The sequence below is a fragment of the Engraulis encrasicolus genome, chromosome 16, assembly GCF_034702125.1.
Source record: "Engraulis encrasicolus isolate BLACKSEA-1 chromosome 16, IST_EnEncr_1.0, whole genome shotgun sequence".
In the NCBI taxonomy this organism is placed as follows: domain Eukaryota; kingdom Metazoa; phylum Chordata; class Actinopteri; order Clupeiformes; family Engraulidae; genus Engraulis; species Engraulis encrasicolus.
Window position 1 is genome coordinate 2515001 of NC_085872.1, and position 15000 is coordinate 2530000.

The 15000-nt window shown below is 41.9% G+C and overlaps 1 protein-coding gene across 1 annotated transcript in view; it reads left to right on the forward strand.

Moving 5' to 3' along the window:
• prss12 (serine protease 12) overlaps positions 1-15000 on the forward strand; it is a 32320-nt gene that overhangs the window by 6933 nt on the left and 10387 nt on the right. The window contains exons 6-11 of the mRNA XM_063220101.1: positions 1436-1577; positions 2124-2320; positions 7883-8024; positions 12849-13057; positions 13452-13530; positions 14639-14761. Of these exons, the coding sequence (XP_063076171.1) occupies positions 1436-1577; positions 2124-2320; positions 7883-8024; positions 12849-13057; positions 13452-13530; positions 14639-14761 (892 nt within the window). The remainder of the gene's footprint in view (positions 1-1435; positions 1578-2123; positions 2321-7882; positions 8025-12848; positions 13058-13451; positions 13531-14638; positions 14762-15000) is intronic.

Below are 15000 nucleotides of genomic sequence, written 5' to 3' on the forward strand. Positions count from 1 at the left end.
GTGGTGGTCTGGATCACAATCCGGATCCAGGATTTTAAAAAAAGATTCTTCATCATTGCGAGATAGGACGAATTTTGACATTCCAGTTTCTACCTTCACAAAAACAAGGCAGAAAGACTTGAAAAGAGTTAGGGTGCAAACGTTCTATCAAGCAGCTTCCTCTCTCTGAGTGCATTTCTAGTTGCTATTGTTACTAACAGCAATTTGCCTAGTTTGGATCTCACTGTTCTCCATTCACATTTTTTGTTTATATTTTTTCGTATGGGACATTTGTTTCCCATGTGTGTCCTAGTAATCGGCCCTGCCATCTGTTTGCAGCTATATTTAGGGCCCGAGCACCCTATGCATTGGAGCATATTGTTTTTCTACTGTTTTTGTTCTTCTTCTTCACATATGGTTGGGACATTTTTATGTTTAAATTCAAGATATGATTTTGCACCAACATAAAGCGCCCCCTAACACAGAGGTTCAGTGCTGGCATATAGAATAAGCTACAGACCCTGTGACTGCTTGGAGGTGTGTATCTCAACAAGACGAACAAAAAACGTGCCATGTTCACGCCCAAGAGGAAATTCACATAGAATGGAATTTGAAACACTTGTCCTAAACCATACACCAGATCTGCATTATTCTGTGTGTACATGACTTCAAGGCATTGTAGATGATGACTTGAAATTTTGATGTGTTGTAAGATAACAAAATGGTGGCTTGATGACCCTACCGTGGCGCTAACAGTAGGGCACTCGTCTGCTACGCGGCTGACCCGGGTTCGATACCGGCTCTCCGGCTCTCTCTGCCCAAGACATTGCAGATGATGACTTGAAAAGGGATTTTATGTATTGTAAGATAACAAAATGGCGGCTCGATGTCGTAGGTGTGAGCTTGCGGCTTTAATAATGCTAAATTTAAAGATTGATTTGAAGCTTGAATTAATCCTGAATTGGAAAATTTTATTTATTTTGTCTCACTATATGCTCATGCAGCATTGGAAGTAAACAGTTACCTTATGTGGGGGCCTTTCTGGGGTAGTTGAGGTTCCCATATGCTGCCTGGTGTGGGTGTGGGGCCTAGAGGACTTGCTGTTGATGGATGGTTACAGGAGCTGCAGGCTGCCTCTCAGTGAGTCTACAGCAGGGCCATCAGTAACAGCTGATTACAAGCCTGCTTCGTGTCTGAAGGGCCTCCTGAGAAGACCACGGCTTTCCATTTCCTCTAGAAAAGAGACATAGCCATGCATTCATTCTGAGCCTTATTTTCATTTTAAAATGATACCTTGACATACACTTTCCATCTCTCTGCCTCTCTGCCTGTCTGTCTGCTTTCCTGCCTCTTTTCTCTCTCTCTCTCTCTCTCTCTCTCTCTCTCTCTCTCTCTCTCTCTCTCTCTCTCTCTCTCTCTCTCTCTCTCTCTCTCTCTCTCTCTCTCTCTCTCCCAGATGGCTCAGTGCGCCTGACTGGTGGTGTAGGGGGCTTTGAGGGCAGGCTGGAGGTGCATTACGGTGGCAAGTGGGGGACAGTATGTGATGACGGCTGGACTGACACAAACTCACAGGTGGTCTGCAGGCAGCTGGGATACAGGTACAAACTGTACACTGTACACAAGTACATGCGTGACCTGTGAAGGCACAGCAGACATAATATTTACTTTAAAAGGTCGAAACAGGATGAAATGGCGTTTAGTCATTATTCTGCAAAATGCTGGAACCAACTTAGAACTGCCCCAACAGTATCTTGTTTTAAAAGGAAATTAAAAACAGCTGAATCCGTTTTTTGGTCTCTTCTCCATTATTAAGCACATTGAATGACATTTATGTATGAGAATGTGCTATATAAATACTTTTGATTGATTGATTGATTGATTGATTGATTGATTGATTGATTGATTGATTGATTGATTGATTGATTGATTGATTGATTGATTGATTGATTGAAAAGTCCAAATTAATACAATGTAGCATGATTCAACAATCAATATACCTGTATGAATGGTTAAATTTGGTAATTATTTGGTAATTTGGTCATTTCAGTCATGTATAAATAAGCCATTCTAAAATGTGAACATCTTGTTGGTCTAATTTTGTAAGATATGAAATGATACGAATAATAAAATGTGTTTTTGGACAGGTCAGGGGGGAGTGTGTCCTCAGTGAGGTTCAGTGATAGCACAGGGCCCATCCTGCTGGATGACGTGAGCTGCTTGGGGAAAGAGCCAGCAATCAGCCACTGCACCAAGAGAGAGTGGCTTAAACACGACTGCACACACGCTGAGGATGTAGCCATCAGCTGCAACCCGGAACGCACTGGACCAGGAGTGCCTACCAGTGAGCACACTTACACACATGCATTTACATCAAGAGAAAGCACTGTGCAATGTGCCTGACAAAATCTATTTTTGTGCAGCTTAAAACTGGAAATGTTGTAAATGGCAAGGTTTTTTTTAACATGACTTTGTTGATTGGCTTGTTTTCTTAAGAAGTGATCTTATGTATGGAGTAGTTAAAGATCACATATTGTTATCGTTTCATACTGCCAAAGTCCAAAGCTTCAAATGTGTTGTAGAGACTGACAGCTTTATCACTGTCCATGATGCCTAAAATCCAGGGGGTAGGTTAAAGTGTGTGTTGTGAAGTGTAATCACGACCAAAAAGGATAACTTTCATTCAGTTTCATCGTACTTACTCCTCCATTTTCCACTATTGCAATAGTGACAGTGAGTAGTCAGGGACGATGGCATATGTGTCTCAGATGTTCTGGAAACCCACACACTTCCAACTGTAATGTGTATAACTGGCATGAAGACGGTATGAAGACTGAAGAGGTCCATAGAGTGCAAATGAACATTGGCTGATGCAGTGAAGCTGTGGTAAAGGCTTGATCTTGAGGGCTCTTGGCGGGTGGTGGAAACATTACCATATGGCTCGACCAGTGGAGCTCTTAGAAAAATATATGAAACACATATGTTATGAGCCACCACACCCTGTGCGATATTCATCATGCTTGCAAAAATCTTTCACTCTTTATCTTTACACGTAGCCTACCATTTGTACACCCCTCACTGTTAGTTATGAAGAATGGTCTGTTAAATATATTTCAGCACATTGGCGTGATGTATGCCGTATGAGCAGTAGGAAGAAGCAAAAAAAAATCTCTTTCAGACCAATAACACTAAATGCTGCTCTAGTGCCCCTAGAGCGCCATCCTACAAAGGTCAAAGCTGTTACCCCTGATGTCTGTAGTATAGTTTTAAGCCACTATTGTTGCCAGCAGTGAGTGTGGCTATGATGTGTCCTTTGTGCTAACAGAACCATGGGTATGGACCAAGTCTGTCCTGAGACGTCCCATAAAAGCTACAATTGTGCCCGAAGCCTTCTCACTGCTCCACTCGCAGACTTTATGCTTTTTCCAGTTGGCCATGGTTACAGTTCCTTAGGACTTTGTAGTGTCTTGAAAGACTATCAGATAGAGTGAAAGCCATTCCAGCAGGGAATGAGGGCAATAACGAAATTAGTGAGTCATGTAATGTCACCATTACAATCCCAGCTGCCTGTCAATTTATTGTGCCTGGATGTGGTTTCATGAAGTATTAACCTTGAAATGATTTTGATCTAAATTGCAGAGAAGACACCTCTCCGCATAACAATGACAACAATAACTGGGAATGCTCAGATGTATGTCCAAATACATGTCCAAATTTCAGTCTTTAACATTGCATGGCATCACAGACAACCTGAATTTCCCAATACAAATTTGAACATGGCTTGAACCATTTTTTTATCATGCTATTTTTAAATGTTAAGAATTTCTTAGGCAGCAGATGGCATAAAATTGAAGAGGTTCAATGTCGTGGCCACTCTGGTGGTGTTGCATGATCAGAAGTGGAGGTTTTTAACCATGTCGTTGCGCAAGCAAGCAAACGAGCGGACATTATCATTCAAGTGTGGCATCAAGTGCACCCTGAACATCATCAGGGGAATAAATTGCCTGCCATCTCTGATGTGTCAGAGAAGCCCAATCACACACACATACACACACACACTCGTGTCCTTTTATGTTATCTTTTCCTTGCCTTTTTTCAACAGGGGCTTTACTGTACGTGTAAAAATATCAAACCTTTCCTTTAAGCCTCCCTCACTAATACAGACCCTTCCACTTCAGTTAGTGGTTCACTCCAACGGTTTAGAATTCCAGAAATGATCATTGGTCACATGTCACATGTCCCAGGGCCATTTCACATAGGTGTCCCTCTCAGTCTGTAGCATTTAAAAATACTCAAAGATTGACACTGCATCACTCAGCTACACCCAGGCAGAAAGTATACACTTACAAAAAGTAAATAGGGTCCAAGTCTTTAGGGGCATGTGGTGGTGGAGAGAGGGTTGGTGTGATGAATGACATGACCACAGTGACATTGTGTGTGTTTGTGTGTGTGTGAGAGAGAGAATGAGAGAGTAAGAGAGAGAGAGAATGAGAGGGGCGGCCGAAAGAGGAAATTGATTTTGAAGTCTGAGGGGGTCTGTGGAGTGTCTGGCCTGTAGGGTGATGTCATTGTGAGTATGGGCTGTATGGAGAAAGTGTGTGTGTGTGTGTGTGTGTGTGTGTGTGTGTGTGTGTGTGTGTGTGTGTGTGTGTGTGTGTGTGTGTGTGTGTGTGTGTGTGTGTGTGTGTGTGTGTGTGTGTGTGTGTGTGTGTGTGTGTGTGTGCGTGCGTGCGTGCGTGTGTATGTGTCTCGTATATATAGTTTCGTTTGGTTTGGAAATATCTATAGCACTTTGAAGCTCAAATGTCTAGTCACATGCACACACACACACACACAGACACACACAGACACACACACACACACACACACACAAACACACACACACACACACACACACACACACACACACACACACACACACACACACACACACACACACACACACACACACACACACACACACACACCTCTTGAGATTTGTACCAGATTACTGCACTATTGGCTGACGGAACGGTCTCTGGGAAGGATCCCTGTTTTCCTTTCTCAATGATGATGTGTGGATGTGAAGAGGGCAGCGCTGTGCTTGCAATGAGGGACCCCCTCTTCTCCCCCATATCTCCCTCACACATCACTGCATCTCCACTCCTCCCCTGACACTTGGAGAGCATGTCAAAGAATTTCACACCTCTCGACTGACTCATCAGGACTGAGTCATTAAACACTCCGTAGTGTGTGAATGTATATGACAGTGTGCGTGTGCGTGTGCGTGTGCGTGTGCGTGTGCGTGTGTGTGTGCGTGTGTGTGTCTGTGTGTGTGTCTGTGTGTCTGTATCCGTGTGTGTTGGTGTGTGTGTGTGTGTGAGAGAGAGAGAGAGAGAGAGAGAGAGAGAGAGAGAGAGAGAGAGAGAGAGATACAGAGAGAGATAGAGACAGAGATAGAGATAGAGATAGAGACAGAGAGAGAGATTGTGTGTAGGTCTGATAAAGGCCTGTCTGGTGTCTGACTGTATCACTGAGTGTCCATGGAGTTGGCCCTTTATGAAGTTTTGAGTGACACAATGCTGTCTTTTGCATCTTTGCTGGATTGAGTGGTGGAGAATTGTAAATCCATTTAAATCATTTTACACCTCGATTTTGACAGTCCTTGTCACATAGCATATTGTTCATGTTTGCTTAAACATTAAACTATACTGTAAATTATACTAATATTAATTAATAATTAATAAAGCATATCAATTGAAATACAGAGGCTCAAGGCACATGCTCAGCAGCATCACACATAATATTATACACAGCAATATGCAACATATTAAACACACATACTCTATAACCTACAGGGTGTCTGAAAAATGGTATAAACACTTCAAAACTGTGTTTATTAAAATCATTGAATTGTAAAAGTGTAACATAACTTATGGATAAATTGTATTATTTTGTAGGTTTGTTTCAAAAGGTGTTTCAAAGGTGAGAGCAGATTTACACACTGAAAAAGACACTACTGTAAGGTCAAGCAAGGTTTTTTTCAGAGAGCAGAGTAGAGCAGACATTTCAGGGTTTTGCCTTCATCAGTGCTCCTCTATGTTCTCACAGTAAGCCCAACTACTGAGTAGCAATTAAACAGTACTCATCAGGGTTAAACAAGAGACGTGTATTGGGAAGAGGGTTGCCTATTCCGCTTATTATAAGCGACTTTGGGCTTCCTTTTTTTGAGCAGTTGCTGGAAATGTTGTAGGCCTACAGTTGTGGGTTGCATTCTTTTGGGCTTGTTTGCTTCTGCTCTGTCAGTGATTTGAATGTGATTGGATGTTTGTAACTTAATGTTTCTCAATGGCAACTCACTCATTCTTACAAGTACCCACAGCAATACATTTTAGCATTGACCAAGGAATGCACCTAGAAGTTGAATTAAATTGCTACACAGCACATACTTGCCACAAAGTATCGAAACTAAGTATAATAAAAGCTCACGTTGTTAGTGTTATTTACAGAATTGTGCTGAATTGCATGAGGTAGTTGGCTTTGGAATTGAACAGTCAGATTTCAAATCCTGTACCTCCATAAGAGGAATATGTGGGGTCTCCCGCACTCATCCAAGGCTGAAGAAGCGCCATAGAGCAAGGAGTCTAACCTTACTGTATATTGTCCCAAAAAAGATAAATAAAATTGAAAGAAAAAATTTTAATCAAAACAGTCTGTGGTGCTTATCGTGACTGGCGCTTCTGATTGGTCAACTTGAGGCAATGTAAAAAATGCATTAGTAAAGTAAAATAAATTTTGAGAGTTACATCAATGTTTTTTGGGAACAAACAAAGACATGCTGTGTTTAGACTGATTGCGTGCTGAATCCAAATAGTTCACAGTTGTTTTGCAAATAATGGGTCGAGTTTGTGGGAAAATAATAATGATTGATTGTGTCAAGGCTATGACACAGTGTTAACACATGTGCAAGACGTTCTGCTGAGACAGTGAAGATGAAAACCTTATGAATCTCAATTTAAAAAGGGCTAAAGCAAACAAGAGAACCGGATCACAAACTAATGAAAGATTAAAAAAAATACAAAGACATAGACAAAGAAAGTATAAGACCAAACAGCATCTGATGTCTGAATATTTCAATTGAAACTGCATGATAATCAGATACTAGAATTTACTCGTTGTACATGTATTTATATTATGTTGTATACATCCCATACATTTATATTCATACAGTTTGCCTGCAGACAATGCATGGAAAATATTCCAGTTGTTAGATGCACAGTGTTTGTAGATAAACGCAGCATTTAGATGTATTTGTCGTGCGTGAATGCAATTAGGTCTAGTTCTAGTACATGGCGGCACCACAGGACATGACTGTATTATCACTTCCAATACACATTACAGGAAATTAATTTGGTCTTTTATCAACTTAATGGGTTGAAACGTAATGGGTCTGTAAACACAAAACACATTTCCATTTAGAGCAAAGTCAACAAAAGACTATTTTGTGGTAAGTGTGACAGCTTGTTTGGGGTTTCTGTTTACCAGCGTTCTGTGTGTTCTCTACTCAACTGGTTTGAGACAAATTTAATTCTTCTGGCTGGGAATTCGCTCTGGTCTGTAAAACACATTTTACTCTACTTTCTCCTAACCTCATGTGTGCACGCACACAGACAGAGAAAGAGAGAGAGAGCGAGAGAGCGAGAGAGCGAGATAGAGTTATATTCATACGGATCAGAGGAAGCAGGTGCAGGGCAACGTTTCGCAGGTAGAAATCAAACACCTGAAACACACCCACACACACCATCTGGTTTCATCATAGCCCATATTTTCACAGCTGCACTGTCTCTCCCTCTCTCTCTCTCTCTCTCTCTCTCTCGCTGTCTGTTTCCGTGTGTGGCTATATACTGTATGTGTGTGATGACTGCAGGTTTGGCGATTCGTCTGGTTGGTGGTGAGAACCCGCGTGAGGGTCGGGTGGAGATCCTGGTGGGCAGCCAGTGGGGAACCATCTGTGATGACGGCTGGACAGACAGAGACGCTGAGGTGGTGTGCAGGCAACTTGGCTACAGGTGACAGGCACACAGAGTCACACACTCAGACACACACGCTCCATGTCACCCTTCTCATCCTTCCAGCCTGTTGTGAAGACGTTGTGAACAGAGTGAAAGCAACATATATTATTGACTCTTCAGACCCTGTCTAATGATAATGTTCTGTTTTGTCTGTGACCATGCCTTTCTCATCCACGTGTAAAGGATCAGAGCCATACTGTGTGCGTCTTAAAGAACTGGAGGCATTGTAAATACGACATTTATCCAAATGGATACTTTTTTGCATTTTATATGTTATAGCCAGGGTTGCCAATTCTGCTTATTATAAGCAACTTTGGGCTTCTTTTTTTCAGTAGTCACTGCAGGTTCCGTCTTTTGGAGCTTCTTTTGCTCGCGGTTGAGCCTGATATTTGCTTCTCCTCTGTCGGTAATTTGAATGCGTTTGAAATGTTTGAAACATCATGTTTCTCAGTGCCAACTCTGTTTCTCTCACCCACAAGTCAGCTTACAACAGACTTATATACCGTGCCATCCCTCTTTTTCTGTATACCTTGGTCACTTATGTGGATCTTAACATTTGGCTGCTAAACAGATGCTCGCAAAGAGCAAGGTCGCCTCTCTACCTTATCACACAGGCAAGACACATGACTGAACCACCTTTTCTAGTCTTTAGTCACTTCTTTTGGGCCTGTTTTCAGGATGCTAGTTTGCTGTTTCTCTCCCAAGATCTGGCAGCACTGGTTATAGCCTATTTTGTGCCCATCGCAGTTAAATAATAGTGTACATTCAATCCATATGGTAAGTATTTGTGAACATAGAGTAAGAGGCAGATGTAGGATGGAAATGTCATCTTGTCATTGGGACATCCACACATTGAGGAGTATGTGTGCTGGTACAGTAAATATTAATGTATGAGCTTGTTTATGATATCTCAAACAACTAGCTACCTTGCTCTGCACTGTAAATTCTCTATACAGAGCGCGAGAGCAGGTCAATACCACTATAGAACATAATTGGACAGAGAATTCTTCCGTGCTTTTGTCTTATATTGTGTTCTAGGCTATGTCTTATTTTGTCTTATATGTAGGGGGCCATTGATATAGGAGGGAGTACCTCACTCTAGTTCACTTTAGTTAAAAAAAAACCTTAAAAGCATACCCTGTCGCCCCACATACCACATGTTCTCTCATCTCACTCAGTCACTGTCTTTGTTTCCCTCCCTGCCCTGTCCTCTCTCTCTCTCTCTCTCTCTCTCTCTCTCTCTCTCTCGCTCTCTCTCTCTCTCTCTCTCTCTCTCTCTCTCTCTCTCTCTCTCTCTCTCTCTCTCTCTCTCTCTCTCTCTCTCTCTCTCTCTATCACGCACACACACACACACACACACACACACACACACACACACACACACACACACACACACCAGACACACACACACACACACACACACACACACACACACACACACACACACACACACACACACACACACACACACACGCACACGCACACGCACACGCACACACACACACACACACACAATAACCTTATAACTTATAGCATATCTACACACTGGCAGAAATGAATGCTTGCAAGACATCATACTTCTCCTTCTTTTTGTGTCTTTATGTTTTGTCAGTTTTGTAGACAGAAGATGTTCTTAAACTTAATTAAAGGGCATTCAGGACAACATCCCCATAAATAGGACCCTGCCTATAAACTCCTGTCTTCGACTGTGTGGCCCTTTCTCTCATACATCTGGAAGACATAAGGGTCAGAGAGAGCATTCTAACGAGTACTGAGGACAACTGAGTTCTTTGTTCAGGTCTGACCTGACCATATCTCTCTCTTTTAGGATTGTGAGAAAGATGCTGGATACTTGTAGAGTCTAAGGAGCTAAAATCTAATTCTCTCAGCATCTAAAACTTGCCAGTTGTATTGAATCCTAAGTACTTTTCAATAGTGTATTTTTTCCATATGACATTCAAAAGTAGGTACATTTACTGCCAAGCCATGTGGATATTCAGAAGAAGAGAACAAAGCCAACTGTAGCTGTTTAGTGTAGATTTCTTGTTTTGTGAGTCAACCAGAATGATAATTACTGACAAGGAGGTTGTGTTTTCGGTCGCGTTAGTTTGTTACCTCAAACAGGGAGGTTATGTTTTCGGTCGCGTTGGTTCGTTTGTCTGTCTGTCTGTTTGCTTGTCTATCTGTTTGTTTGTTTGTCTGTCAGCAGGATAACTCATAAATCTTATGAATGGATTTGGATGAAACTTAGTGGAGTTGTTGTAAATGACTGAAGGAACAAGTGATTACATTTTGGTAGTGATCCGGATGACGATCTGCACCCAGGATTTTTCACCTTTGCAGGATAGGGCAAATTTTGGCATTCCAGTTTCCAATTCCACAAAAAGAAGACAGAAAGACTTTTTAAAAATATGGTTTTAACAGTCAAATGTTCTTCCTTGGTGGAGGTCTGCACTTTCTGAGGGCATTTCTAGTTGAGTATAGTCTTATCTAAACAGGAACACTGCAGTCACATAACCATGTATAGGAAACCATGACAAAATTGTTAGTTCTCTGCAAAATATTTGTCAGTGTTTACTTTCATTTTTGGGTCTGACCATGGCTAATTATAAACATCACCTCCTCTCTTTTCAGCAAAAAAAATGGATTTTATTTGCTCCAGCTTGGATGCTGCAACTGAAGGTTTTATTTTAGAGTGTCATGCTAGGACTGGAGTTTATTTACAAGGATGACCCCTAGCTCCACCTCTCTTCAGGGACTCTGACAGAAATTCAATACATGCTGTGTAAACAATTAACTGTCATGCTTTATTTTGTTTTCAAAAGAACTATTGCTATAGACTTCTGAGAGCTGTTACCAGAGATTTTTTTGCACATCAAACATACCCTCTTTTACTATCTGTGCTTAAAAATGACAAATAGAGAATGTGACAGAGATTGACACTAGAAATAGTAGATTTTCGCATACTAAATGATTACACTTTTTCAAACAGACTTGATGGTCCAGGGAGTAGTGATCCTCACACTGCCATCTGCTTTCAGATGCTGAAGGCTTTTCACTCCATAAGAGACAACCACTGCTGAATGACACATTGCTATTCACACATGCACACATATGAGCAAACTCATGCTCACACGCACAGACACACGCATATGCACTCACACATGTGGCCACAGTGTTTCCCACAGAATTTTTGGAAACTATGGGGGCAGCCTCTCCGAGAAGATAAGGCGACCGACCGCATATACTGTCTCTCTTTCTATCTCTCTTTTTTTTTGATGAGCTGATTTGAATCGGCCTATTTGATGGACATAACCACATTGTTAATCAACATTAAATATGATATGTGAAGATGGTCATTAATTAATCCATCTCGAGTTAGTTATGTTAGCGACTGGACTTCTTTATGGAGCTTGTTTGCGGTGCATCAGCTGCATTACTTAACTTGTTTCAAACCTCCCCCGTCGATCTCCCTCTTTTCCTTCTTCTCCTCCTCTCGTTCACGCATTCATGCTTTTCTCTATGGGGTGTATTTATTTTTGGAGTAAAATGGGAATGAAAGGGTTGAAAACCATAGAGTATTCGCATACATGCAACCTTTTTGTTATTACCTTCGCACAAACAATTTCTAGGCGCATATGCGAGCAAAATGTGGTGGGGGGTGGGTGTTGGAAATATGGCGGCCAAATTTAAACCATAGTTTCCTCAGTGTATGGAAAACACTGGGCCACTACACACACACAAGCGTGCACACACACGCACACGCGCACACACACACACACTAGTGTTGTAGTCTTGAAACCATTTTTATGTGGTCTCGGGCCTGTCTCCGTCTCGACTTAATTTACTGTGGGTCTTGTCTTGGTCTTGTGCATAGTGGTCTTGAAGGAATTTGTGCTTTAACCAAGCCACTCATGCTCATCACCACATAAGCTTACCATAACACAAGGAAGACATACAGCTGAGTCTCACTATGGTGCTTGTGTTCTTCAGTACATTCAGTACAGTTAGTGTGTGATCGTATCATTTGAAGAACACTAACCGCAGAGATACACCAGCGGCGATCTGAGCGAGTCGAGCGACGGAAGTAATTGACTTTGTATTGAGTCGAGAGACAAAAGCGATTCTGGAGACTAGAGCGATTTGCGCGACGAGCGCGACAATTTGAAGTTGAAATCTTTTCAACTTTCTATGACGCGGTTCGGCGACAAGCCGCGACAGCCAATGACTGTATAGAGGTCAGTGACCACAGCCAATGGGAATGCTTGAATGCTTTGCCTTCTGCCTGTACGGACATACTCTAGTCTCCTCAATCTCTCGTATCGCTTGATGCTACACTCTGTCGCTTGAGTCGCGTCGCCGCTGGTGTATCTCTGCGGTAAGGCTAGTGCGTTTAGGGTCTTGACTTGGTCTTGCTCTGTCTTGGTCTCCACTTGGTCATGGTCTTGACTGGTCTATGCTGGTCTTGGACTTGGTTTCAGTCTTGGTTTCGATACTCTCTGGTCTTGGAGTAAGCAGTCTTGACATCACTAGCACTCTCTCTCTCTCTCTCTCTCGCTCGCTCGCTCGTGATCTTAATTACTAGCTTTTCCAGGCCCATTAGATGGTCAATGGTGAATTGTTGAAACATTTCATTTTGCCTAAGCTTTTGATAAAGTTTTATCTGCATTTTAAACGAACCACTTATAACACTTCATTTTCGGTCTAAACTGTTGTCGTTGTTCGTCAATAGTGGAACAAGCTACCATCTTATACAAGAGTAGAGTCATATTTCAACTACCAAAAAGACATGCTTATGAAGCCTCTTCTCTTGTATTTCAGTGGTGTGGCTAAGGCACGCACTATGGCGTATTTTGGTGAGGGCCAAGGACCCATCCATGTGGACAACATCAAGTGTACAGGTGTGGAGAGGTCTCTCAGTGATTGCATTAAGCAGCCCTTTGGTATGCACAACTGCCGCCACAGTGAAGATGCCGGAGTCATCTGTAACTATGGGCAACAGCAGGATGACAGTCTGGCAGAGGTCAAGGGTAAGAGATCACAAGGACAACATGCAGTGATTTAAGAATCATTTTCTCTGATTATTATGTATCTAGGATCATTATCATCGCTTTTTATGTAAAAAAGGTCTTTGGCTATCTTCTTTTTTTCTTTCATAAACAGAAAACAGATTAATAATATAGTTGAATGAATGATGTTTGATCAATTCAACTCAGTACTGTCTAAACTCAATTGCAGCCTCAAAATCACACACACACACACACACACACACACACACACACACACACACACACACACACACACACACACACACACACACACACACACACACACACACACACACACACACACACACACACACACACACACAAATGCAATGTTACTTATTTTTGATCCATTGCAATGTTTTTCTGGCTTTCATAGACACTAAGGCTCCAGTATGTGGTCTTCGGCCTGCACACACCCGTCAGAAGAGGATCATTGGAGGACAGAATTCCTTGAGGTGCTATATCAATTTGAACGATAAAAAAAAAAGCTTGAAACTTCTTTACATACTGTACACTCAAACACTGGGATGTGGTTTTCTGTATAGGTTTGGGTTTCTACCAGTGTTTTGTTAACGGTAGTGGGGAGCCAGGGGAGCAGGGTCAGTCTCTTCTTCACATAAGTTGTTCTGGGTTCAGTTGGCCTTGGCATAGATCTATTTTGACTAGCTCCTAATGAGAAACAGAGAAACTGAGTAGTGGGAAGAGATGGGAACGTATATTGGTGTGAGTTGACTTTTGAAAAATGCTGGATTGTTAGAAATAGCATTGTTGCACCTCTGCAGTTAAGTAGGGCACATCATGTTTGCTCTTCATATATTGATTGATTGATTGATTGATTGATTGATTGACAAGGATAGCCCCCTTGAGACGCATCGTCTTATTTTGTAGAGGTTCCTATTCGATGACAATACAGAGGGGGAGAAAAAAAAAGAGAAACAGAGATGAACTAGAAATGCACTCAGAAACTGGAATGTCAAGATTCACCCCAAAAAATTCATCCAAATCCTTGCATAAGGGTCAAAGACGTCCAAAAAGGAACTGTCATTCAGTGTAACGGATACCTTCTGCTGACTGTAACTGTAAGAAACATGACTCTTTTTATTTTATTTTTTTCCAGTGAATTCATGAAAGCCTCGGCTGTCATCCATTCACTTGAAACAATTTAAAAATCGTGTTTTTTTTACAGTTACAGTCAACAGAAGGTATCCGTTACACTGAATGACAGTTCCTTTTTGGACGTCCTTGACCCATAACTATTTGTGTTATCCTGCTGACAGACAAACATACAGACAGACAAACCAATGCGACCGAAAAAATAACCTCCTTGGCAGAGGTGATAATTATTTGACAGACAATAATTCTGCATAATGCTATTTTAGTTTAGTTAGGTTTATTTGATAGGGACAGATACATAACATGTAGGTTGCATAACAACCAAACAGCAAGCATCATAACATTTATAGCCAAAAGCTAATTTCCAATGCCCGTCCCTAGTTTTAGATTGTTTGACATTGGTATGCCTTTGCTTACAGTATGTACCATATCTGTGTGTATGTGTTGTAGGGGAGGTTGGCCCTGGCAGGCTGCTATCCGTCTGCGCGGCTCTCAGTCAGATGGACGACTTGTTTGTGGAGCAACTCTCATCAACAGCTGCTGGGCCCTGACGGCAGCTCACTGTTTTAAAAGGTACATTCATCATGCTTACCACACACACACACACACACACACACACACACACACACACACACACACACACACACACACACACACACACACACACACACACACACACACACACACACACACACACACACACACACACACACACACACACACACACACACAGCCCCACCTTAATATCTTTGTGCGGCCCTCCCATTGACTTCCATTCATATTAACCCCACAATAGCTAAAGAATGCTAAAC